Source organism: Melozone crissalis, unplaced genomic scaffold, assembly GCF_028551555.1.
Source record: "Melozone crissalis strain CALT ecotype California unplaced genomic scaffold, PUWL_Pcris_2 ptg000057l_1, whole genome shotgun sequence".
NCBI classification, from domain to species: domain Eukaryota; kingdom Metazoa; phylum Chordata; class Aves; order Passeriformes; family Passerellidae; genus Melozone; species Melozone crissalis.
Genome location: NW_026535835.1, coordinates 10,486,786 through 10,497,276, shown reverse-complemented (window position 1 = coordinate 10,497,276; position 10,491 = coordinate 10,486,786). Strand labels below are relative to the sequence as shown.

The 10,491-nt window shown below is 49.5% G+C and overlaps 2 protein-coding genes across 2 annotated transcripts; both read right to left on the bottom strand.

Moving 5' to 3' along the window:
* Positions 1-269: 269 nt before the first annotated feature.
* ZNHIT3 (zinc finger HIT-type containing 3) lies at positions 270-1,818 on the bottom strand. The gene is made up of 4 exons (XM_054287348.1): positions 1,739-1,818; positions 1,552-1,583; positions 1,326-1,475; positions 270-543 (listed from the first exon to the last, which is right to left on the bottom strand). The coding sequence occupies exons 1-4, from the start codon at positions 1,816-1,818 to the stop codon at positions 341-343; spliced, it is 465 nt and encodes a 154-aa protein (XP_054143323.1). The 3' UTR covers positions 270-340.
* A 2,077-nt stretch (positions 1,819-3,895) lies between these two features.
* LOC128943959 (lysophosphatidic acid receptor 1-like) lies at positions 3,896-5,104 on the bottom strand. The gene has a single exon (XM_054286968.1). The coding sequence runs from the start codon at positions 5,102-5,104 to the stop codon at positions 3,896-3,898; it is 1,209 nt and encodes a 402-aa protein (XP_054142943.1).
* Positions 5,105-10,491: the final 5,387 nt, after the last annotated feature.

The window sequence follows — 10,491 nt, the reverse complement described above, 5'->3', positions numbered from 1 at the left end:
GTCCCAACAACCTTTAGGTTGAACAAAAACATTTCAGGGTACAAAACAAAACATTTCAGAGTGCTCATGGATTAAAATGAATGTAAATATATTTAATATTGTCACTGTGAAGCAACATTTCCTGTGGCTGCCCAAGAATTCCACAGAGGACCAAGGTCAAGCCCCAGGATGTAAAAAATGAAGTCCCAGCACAGCTCTGCCCCTGTTTGTCAGCTCCAGCCTGAGCTCAGTGACACCCACGGGCACAGCGGCCAAGGCACACGGCAGAGCGCACCCAAACCTCACCCAACACAAATCCCCGGGCCGAATGACACGATCCCCACTGCCCCAGCAGCAAAGCTCACTCGGGGAGGACGGGGAGCACGTTCTCCTTCTCCTCGGGAGGCTCCACGATGCCCAGGCAGCAGTCGGCGAACTCCAGGAACAGCGGCTCCTGCATCAGCCGCCTCAGGAGGGAGCTCTTGTCCCGAGCCTGCTCCAGGGCCAGCAGCAGCTGCCGCAGGTGCGGGTTCCGCAGCAGCTCCCGCAGCTCCGCCGATTCCCCTGCGCAGGGAGGGGAAAAAACACAGTTACAGCCGAGCCTGGGGCCAGCAAAGCTAGGGAGGGGAAAAAACAGAGCTACAGCCGAGTTACAGCCGAGCCCTGGGCCAGCAAACCCTCCCGGGGACACAGCAACTGCCAGGGAAATGTAACAGTGCTCTCAGGGAAAGCTCGGCTCCCTGGAAAACACCAGGCACTGGTATGGAAGTGTTGGAAGTTGGAAAAGAGTGTGGAAAACAGGCAGGAAAACAAGGACAATAAGAATTTAGACAATCTGAACATGGACTATAAAAAATAAACAATTACAGACTCTCACTCTGCCCCAAAGCACCCCCTGCTAACAAAGGATTACCACTTAAATGCAATATCTTATTGTATAATTATATATCTTAAACATGATTCAAACATTCTTTTCCAACCAGAGTGTTTCTGCTCAATTTCAGCTTCCCCCCTTGATCTTGTAAATCAATTTTCTTGGTTCCTCCAAGAATGAGCTTTCCTGATAAGGAGGCAATAATTCTTCTCTTGGGATCATGGTGTCTGTCTGTTGTTCTCTCCATCCAGAGAGGATAATGTGTGGAGATTCTTGATTATCTTTTCCATTCTTTGGGCTAGTTACAAAAAGCATCTCACATCACATCGCTTCTATTTTAATATTATGCTACAGCCTAAACACTGCATTTACCACACCACTTAAAGGGGATTAATACAACAGGAGGTGAGCACAGCATCACTCTCCCACACCCCGTGTTTATCTCAGCACTGGCCAGGACGGGGTTTGTTACCCAGCAGCTGCAGTTTCTGCGGCGGGACGCGGTCCTGCTCCTCCTCCTCGCCCACGATTTCCTCCGGGCCCCCGGGACTGCCGGCGGGGGCAGGGGGGGATCCGGGCCCGGCCGCCTCCTCCTCCCGCCGGGCACCGGGCGCGCAGCGCTCTGCGGACACAGCCGGTTAGCGCCGGTCAGCCCCGGTGAGCCCCGGTTATCCCCGGTCAGCCCGGCCCGCACTCACCGCGGTGGGTCCGGCAGCAGGGCACGGAGCAGCTGCGGGGAGAACGGCGTGAGAAACGAGCCCGGGACCGCCGGCCGCGCCCTCAGCCCGCGGTACCGGCCATGCCCCCCGCTCCCCCAGCCCGTCCCTCGCTCACTGAGCGGTACCGGGCCGTGCCCCCGCTCCCCTCAGCCCGTCCCTCGCTCACTAGGCGCTGCCGCAGCGCGGACAGCGGTACCGGGCCGCGGCCCCCGCCCCGCACTCCGCGCACGGCACCGGTGCCCTCATGGCCGCTCCCGCCGCTTCCGCTCCCACTTCCGCTTCCGCTCCACCGGCCAGGGCTGCCAATCGAGCGCCGCCAGCCAAGCCTGGTTAATCCACCGTCGAGCGCAGCCGTAGCCCGGCCGTTTTATCGAGATATTTAGAGATATTTCTATAAATAGATAAACATAAAGAGATATACGGATATGGATATATACAGAGAGAGCGCTGTGTATGGGGGAAGAAGGAGGAGTGGAGAGAGAGATGTATATATCGAGATAGGGGTAGAGGTATAGATATGGGCATATATATGACATATTAATTGAAGTAAATTATATATACATATACATATACATATACATATACATAATAGAGAAATATAGAGAAATATAGAGAAATATAGAGAGGAATATAGATAGATATAAAGATGAGGAAACAACAAAGCAAAGAAACTGGAAAGAAGTCCCTGAAAACCCCAAGTGGCTGGGATTGTGTGTGATCAATGTGAGAACATCTTCACTTGTGGGTTTCCATGGGATTTTGTTGCTGTGTGTTGATGAAATACCACAGAGCAGCAGCAGAGCCAGAAGCATGAGCTGATGTCATGTGAAAAACACCAATCACTTGGTTTTAAAATTTCCAAAGTTTAATAGCAATAAAATGGTTATAAAAATAGTAATATAATTAGAGTAATAATAATTTGGATAATTGGGATTAGGAAAATATGAGACAATAGAAACAAAGAGTTACAGACGGTCTGGGTACGTCTTTCGGGAACAAGTCAGCTTCTTCTGATAATGGAGCAATAAATTATTTTTCTCTGAAAGATTGAGGTGTCCTGTGGCTGCTGTCTGGTGCAAATGCCTCATTCATTTCTTCAAAAAATATCCCACTTACATAGTTCCTATTTTAACTACAAAAGTTACCATTTCCCTACAAAACTACATTTTCCATCCTACTAAAATGTTAACACAGCACTGCTAATCACTACAACAAAATACATACAGTAAATATCTGCGTGGAGCCACAGCATATGCACGGTTCACACTCTGTTATCAGTCTCTGTGGCTCTGGGAAAGGCTGCTGCCCAGAGGAGCCCTGAGGCCACCAAGTGCAAGCTCTCAGTGCACCCCAGGTCCCAGACCAGAGCAGGTTTGAACTGTGCCAAGAAAAGGGAAATAAAAATGAACAGTCCAGGGAAAACTCTGCCTCAGCCAGCTAAAGCAACTGGACAGCAAAGGAGTGCTCTGTTCTGCTCTGTCAGTGCCCAGACAGCACAGTGCAGCTCAGAATGTGGAGCAGTGCTGCTTTTAGAGCAGGGAGTGCAGCCTCTGATAACAAACTCCATGCTGCTGCTTCTCCCCACCTGTGCTCTCAGAACCAGCACTGCAGGCACAGAATACAATATCCAGCATTAACAGAGCACACAGCTGGGATACAAGCATCATAATGTGAGAAATAGCTACTCACTTTTCATAGCTTAGAAGGTCTATTAAACCTTACCAAAAATGCAGCAGAAGGCTGAAGAAGGAAAAAAGGTTAGGGCGCTGGGAACAAAAGATTTTCCCCACCATGTGCTCAGCCCCCTCACAATGGAGGTTTTTCCTTTTTAACCCTTTAACCCCTCCCAAAGTTCTGTCCATCAACCCCTTCTTCACTGCCCAGTGGTGGAGATCTCCTCCTCAAATCCTGACTGGAGCTCAGGTGTCACCACAGTGACAAGCCAGCCCTCCCAGCCCTCCCTCGACAGCTGTCCCTTGTTAAATTGTACCCACGCAAGGGGGTACAACACAACCATAAACCATACAACTTTTCTCAACTTATCACATGCTATTTGTCTGTTAATTGTGAGAGTCCACCATGGCATTCCTCATTTATCACAATACACCACACAGAGATGGGGTGGGTGGGTTTGCTCAGACATGGCCAATGGTGGCACAGGCCCTCACAGGTGAGGCCCAGAGGCTGCACACAACACAACTATAAATCTCTACACCTTTTCTCAACCTATGCACATGATATTTGTCTGTTAATTGTGAGAGTCAATCATGGCATCACTCATTTATCCCACTACACCACCCTGGGATGGGGTGGGTGGGTTTGCTCAGACATGGCCGACGGCGCAGGCCCTCACGCGCGAGGCCCAGAGGCCGCGCAGCGCCTTCAGCCGGGCCCCCAGCGCCCGGAGCCGCAGCGTGTAGAGCAGGGGGTTGCCCAGGCAGGTGAGGGTGATCAGCATGGCCGTGCAGTTCCTGAAGATGTACACCCCCGGGTACAGCTCGCCGTGGCAGCGCCGGTTGGCCGCGTCGAAGACGACGCCGGCCAGGAATGGCGCGTAGGACACCAGGGCCAGCAGCCAGATGGAGATGCTGGTCCTGGCCACCTGTGTCTCTGCCGACCTGTAGGTGCCCGTGGCTTGGCCGCACGCCTGCATCCTCAGCTTCCTCTTCCTCAGGATGATGATGATCCTCAGGTAGGTGAAGAGGGGCACGAGGAAGGCCATGGCCACGTTGGGCATGGCGATGAAGACGAGGTAGTTGACGCAGAAGGGGCTGTAGAGCACCGAGATGTTGCTCTGCGCGTGCAGGCAGTTCCAGCCCATCAGGGGCAGGCAGCCCAGGAAGAAGGCCAGGACCCAGTTGATGAAGACCACGGCAACGGAGTGGTTCCTGGCCACCCTGAACCTCGTCCTCATGCTCTCGGCCACGGCCAGGTAGCGCTCGATGCCGATGCTCACCAGGTTGTAGATGGTGGACAGGATGGAGGTGGTGTACAGGGAGTAGGGAGCCAGCATGTCCCGGGAGCCGAAGATGGTGATGTCAGGGTTGGTGATGAACAGCATGGAAATCCAGAAGCCAGAGAAGCTGGTGAAGAGGTCAGAGACAGCCAGGTTGCAGAAGAGGATGGAGATGGGCTTGTGCAGGTCCCTGGTGGCCAGGCGGGTGAAGATGACGGTGCAGTTGAAGATGATGGAGACGACGTTGATGGTCAGCTGGGGGATGCCCAGGGCCAGCACCAAGTAGTGACTCCAGATCTTGGTGTGGTTGGCAGAGCAGTTCAGGAACCCATTCATGGTGGGGAATGCTCCTTTGGGCCGGCTCTGCTCATCCCATTCTCCCAGGAGCTCCCACCCCGATCCCCGGGCGCGGATCCTCTCCTGACACACAGCTCCTGCTGCCACATCATCGTCGGCACGGGGGTTAAACTTTAACCAGCTGTGTTTTTTAATATTTGGGTTGCCAGCTGGGGGCTGTGCCGATCCCTGGGAGTTGCTAGGATAGCCCAAACTGCAGAGCACATTTCCCACACGCATGAGCTGCTGGAAGCAACCTTTGACAAGGGCAAAGCCTGCCCAGGGCTTGGGGAGATGGGTGGTGACGCCTGCAGTCAAAAATTCTTCAGGGATGTTCTCAAATGGAGTGAATTGAACCCAGCTGTTACTCACAAATTAATTACATCATAAAGGATTAGAGAGGCAGGAAAGGAGGAGCAGAGTTCTGTGGGTTTGGAGAGTTGAGTGAGCTGAAATAAAACATCAGTGCTGTGTCTCCAGCCTGGACCACAACAGCCCAAAAATGCCTTTTCCCACTTAATCCTTTCATGATAACACAGCTGAAACAGCCAACACCACTACCCCTGCCTTTGCCACAGGATATTTTCTGTTTATTTCATGTGGCTTGGTCATTAATAAACCAGTACCAACACCAGTGTAGCTTCTCTTTCTCCAACTTTTTAAATGCAAATTATTTCTGAGAACTTAGACTGAAAATACCTGAGAGCTGGGAGAGAAAAAAGCTCACAGAACACACATTCCATGCTCTCAGCAGAGGGCACTGCTGGAATAAAATACAGTGTACAGAGGCAGCAGGGCTGGACCAGCTGAGCAGTCCAGGTGAGCAGGACAATTACCAGGTAAATTGTCCATTTATCCACATTATTTATTCTGATTCACCTCGTATTTTATTGTTGCCTTAACAAAGGATTCACCTTCGTTGTTCACAATTTTCTACCACGGCCTTGCCAAGCAGCTCAGTTGAATTGATGGGCTCCCACATTCAGCACTGATCTTACAGCAGCAATTCCAGCCCCACAGGTGGGAATCTGTGAACTCTGATAGCTCTGCCAAAAGTTAAAATGTAAGAAATTTAGGCTATAATTTTGAGTTTAAAAAGGGGACCTTTAGGGTTTTTTTCTTTTCTATTGTAGTGTATGAAAGTATATTCAGTTTAACCTGCAGCCAGCATCCACAATTTTTGTGTATCAGGAATACTTTATAATTAATTAATACACTTTTTAATTGTGATTATTATATTTTATACAATTCTAAGTAAGCAATAAGCATTTCAGATGATCACAAGGGAATGATAACATAGGAATAAAGGCTGAGAATTGACCAGTCAAGCCCGGGGCTGTTTTAACACCCTATAAAATATTCCTCTCCCAGTGTCCCAGATAAAACTCCCTTTGTAATCTCAGCCCTGGCAGCCACACCTCGGGTGTGAGGTTGCTGCTGAACAAGGGCCCCACTATTTCTGCCACCCCTGAGCCAGCCCAGCAAATCCTTTCCCTCCCAGCAGAGGTGGCAGCACAGCCCATGTGGGCACAGGACACCTGTGATGAGCACAACATCCACAGAGCAAAACGGTTTAGAAAATACCCTGGTGGCTAAAAATAATTTATCTGTGAATTTGGGCTCCAAAGGGCTCTAGATATTCCTGAAAATGCTGCTTGAAGTTGCTCTAATTTGAAAATTTGGTGCTCGAGCACAAAATGCTAAACGTTGTGAGATCAGAATGTAATTAAAGCAATATCAAGTGGTATAAATAGCTCTCCACAAAAGATCTGTAATCTGATTTCCCTAATAGAATTGCATACAAATTACCATCATGTTGCTGGATTAAGGGAGACAATAGTGTGGAAGCTGCTTTTTAGTGGGTTTAACACACAGAAACCCCCAGATTTGTACATTCCAGCCCTCTGTGATGCAGCTGGAGCCCCCAAAACCAGATGAAAAACACTTTAAATCTAAAGCCCAACCTTTTCATGGAACTACCTCAATCCAAGGACGTTTTTGTACTCCTGTATTCCAGGAACTGTGCAGCATTCCCCGTGCTTACCTCACCAGACCCTTGTGAGGAATTGTTATCTGCATCCTATAAATGGGGAAAGAACAATCCCATTGTTTGTTTAAGGTGACACAGGATTCCAGGCAACTCAATCTAATCTCCAGGATCTCGGGCTGACACCTCAGACACTGACTGCACCTTGCTGTGGGCAGCCTTGGGTTTATATTTACCCAGATTTCACCTTCTGTAACACTTTGTTTTTAGTTCTGTGATTGCTTTTGTTTGAGTTCTGTGATTGTATTGACACGTCTTTATCTGGATGCCCAATTTATTTTGATGTATGTGTAAGAAATGGCCTCATTTTGTGGAATTATCTGTTGATTGTGCCTGTGGGAAAGACAATAACCACTGACCACACTGGAGAGGCTTCAGGCTGAATTTTTAGTGATGGCTCAGGTGTGGAAAATCCAAGTTCACCCAGTTGAGCTCACAGGCTCAGAACTGCCCCCAGCTGCAGCTCTCAGCCTCCAGTGGGACCCACAAGGGCTCAGAAGGACAGGGCCCAGCTGGAACACACCAAAATCGATCCCAAAACAGGAATTCATGCAGGAGCTGAGCCCAGCCCTGCCCAGGAGCCCTTGGACAGCTCCCACCCTCACCCTGGGGCGAGGCACTGCAGCCTGTGTCCTCTGAGCTGGAACTGGAACTGTGCCAGGAATTCCAGGGAAAAACTGCATCCTTGTGATGAAACAGGAGTGCCACAGCTCAGGGAGGAGACTTTAAATGCTTAATTCACATTGCTAACTCAAGTGAGCTCCAAACATCTCTATTTCAGTGTGCACGCAGGACAGTCCAAAAGGATGAGGGGTTTCAGTGTCCTGTCACATTCTCCATTCCTGACACCAAATCCTGGGGATTGGCATGGTTCTGCTCTCTCCCCCTTGTCCCTGCACTCAGCCCTGCACTGTCACCATGCTGCAGACACCAAACCTGGGCCAAAACTTGCCAAGAGTCCTGAGCAGCTCAGCAGGATCATGCCATGGGTCCCAGTTTCAGTGGCAGGGCCCTCAGCAGGGCTGTGGGATCACAGTGTCCCCCTGCCCTGCTCTCCATCACGAGGCCTGCAAGGAAGAAACACTCAGGAAAGGGAGTGATACAAATAAGGAGCCTATTTATCCAATTTATGTTTCAATTAATGCAGATTAAAGCCTTCCTTTCTGGAGAGGGAGACACAAACAGGGTGTGTGATCTCCGTCCAAGATTTTTTGGAGCTGTTTTGAAAACACAAAGCTCTGCTCCTCCCCCCCATCCAGCCTCTCTCTCTTGGAGGAATTTTTGCCTCCCAGGTTTGGAGTGATGGGAGACAAACACCTGGAACAGGTAAGAGGCAAACAAAGCCTGTCCAGGGTCAGCTGTGGGTGAATAAAGCAGAACCCATCCCAGTGTCCCACCTTGTGCTGGGACAGCATTCCCAGCACAGCCAGAGCCAGCCCACGTTTGCACATGGAAGGTGAAGCTGCAATGTTTCTGCTTCACCCAGAGCTCTGAAATTCCAGATTTCCTCCTCAGCAATAAAACGACAGCCATGAAGAACACTCTGCGTTTTCTCACCCTGCAGGGTGGGATTCCCAATCACCCACTCGCTAATCCTGGAACCCATCTGGGGTTTAAATCCGTGGGCAATCCCTGCTGGGTCAGCTCAGCTCTGACCAGGGTTTGGCCTCCAGCCAGTCTCCCCCTCTCAGCCCTTGCTGCTGTGGCTCTCCAGGCCACGAAATAAGTGCAGCTTTTACTGTATTTGATATTCCCAGCTGTCCTTCCCTTCCCTGTACCAGGAAAAACAAGCCTGGAATTCAGAGAGCTGCTTAACTTTGTGTCATCTCCTCTGACAAAGATGCTCTCACATCTTCAGGTTCAGTATCCGAAAATCTTTGTGTAAAATGCTCCCAGTTCTCCATGGCATCCTGGCATCTCAGTTGTGGCTTTGAGAAGGAATCAGAGCTGCCCTGAAGTGCAGCAATGCCATCAAGAACTGATATCCAAGCACCTGTCAGCGGAGTTTCCTTAGGAAAAAAAATATATAAAAATGAGGAGATCAAATTATGCCAGCCCTGCTTATTTAGATGCCAGGCTTTGGAAGGAAAGGGAATGCCTTTGCCTGAGCGTGCCTTCACTTCTGAGCTCAAATGAAGGCTTAATTAACGTGACTGCAGTGCAGTTTATTACCACTTTGGTAATGACAGGCTGGGAGGCTTAGAAACAAAAAGAAGAGGGGGGGGGGGGGGGGGGAACCCAAAAGAACAAAATAAAACAAAAACAAATAAACAAACAAACAAGAAAAATAAGAAAGGAAGAAAAAACTCAATAAATAAATAAATTAAGGATCCTGATTTTCAAGCCCAGAATTTCTGACCCTCTGCTTTTCAGTCCTGAACAGAGGACTTTGAAGAAATAGAGCAGGACAACACTCCCGAGGTGCTGGTTCAGCTCCCAGGGGGAATTCTCCTGGATGCCCTTGGAGCTGCTCTGCGTGCTCAGCATCCCCCCGGCCCCGCAGGGACACCACTCCACCAACCCCTCATTGTTCTCCCTGCAGGAATTATTTACCTCATCACCCTCCCCGGCAGACCTGCACTGTGGGAATGTTATTTTCAGCGTTTTTATCAATAAAGGAGCTGCTCTGGGTGTGCCTGCAGCCCCTGAGACCCCTCTGGTGGAGCAGCAGGGCAGGCAGGGGTTTCTGAGCTCGTTTTTGTGGGATGCAGCCTCTGCTGGATGACTCTGCAAGCTCAGCTGGGCTGGGATAGCATCACTTCACTCTGCCCATCCCTCACGGGCATCCTCCTCGTCCTCCCAGCCCAGCTCTGCACCCCCAGGGACGTTTGGGGAAGGAGTTTGCTTCATTTGGATTCCTCAGCCCAGCCCCAAAAATCCCAGAGATGATGCTGTGTCTGTAATAAAGCTGTGTCGCTTTCCTTTGCTGAATGTAAAGTCTGAGTTGCCCCTGAATCATATTTAATTCCAAAAAAAAAATTTAGATGGGAAAACAAAGGAGATCAAAACAAAAAAAATCTGTGTATTTATCATTCTACAGTAGCAGAAGCAGAAAGCTGAGAAAAAGGATTATTAAAAAATGTATTGTTGCTTAATTACCTACGTAAGGTGTTGTATGTCACCTAATTAACATTTCCTGTTGCTGCACATGGAATTCCCATTTTCCAGTCCCAAATCAACTCCAATCCTGTTTGGAGAGCTGTGGGGTAGAAGTGAGGGGGAGCTGAGGTTTGATTTGTCCCCCTGGGGTTTTTTTCTAAAGGAAACATTAACACACGTATTAATTGAATGTCACGGGGCTGCCAGGAGAAAAACTCCCAGTAAATAAAAATGCAGCATTTTATTTGGGCTGCTGGACCTGTGCAGGCTGCAAAACCTCAGTAATTCACTGAAGGCTCCTTGCTCAGTGCCAGAAAGCCTCTCTCCTTTTGCCATCCACTTTGGAGAATGAATAAATTCAGGCAAATCAGGAGCAGGTCAAATCTGGAGAAATTACAAAGGGGAGGAGTTCACCTTCCTGCTATGGCTTTCAGGTCTGTCCTGGACTACTTACTCCAGTATAAAACTGAGAGCAGAAATA

Coding starts and splice junctions, on each gene's coding strand:
- ZNHIT3 (XM_054287348.1), bottom strand. CDS start 1,818: ATGAGGGCACCGGTGCCGTGCGCGGAGTGCGGGGCGGGGGCCGCGGCC. Junction 1,584..1,738: donor CCGCGCTGCGGCAGCGCCTA/GTGAGCGAGGGA, acceptor TTCTCCCCGCAG/CTGCTCCGTGCCCTGCTGCC. Junction 544..1,325: donor GCAGAAACTGCAGCTGCTGG/GTAACAAACCCC, acceptor CTCCCTGCGCAG/GGGAATCGGCGGAGCTGCGG.
- LOC128943959 (XM_054286968.1), bottom strand. CDS start 5,104: ATGCGTGTGGGAAATGTGCTCTGCAGTTTGGGCTATCCTAGCAACTCC.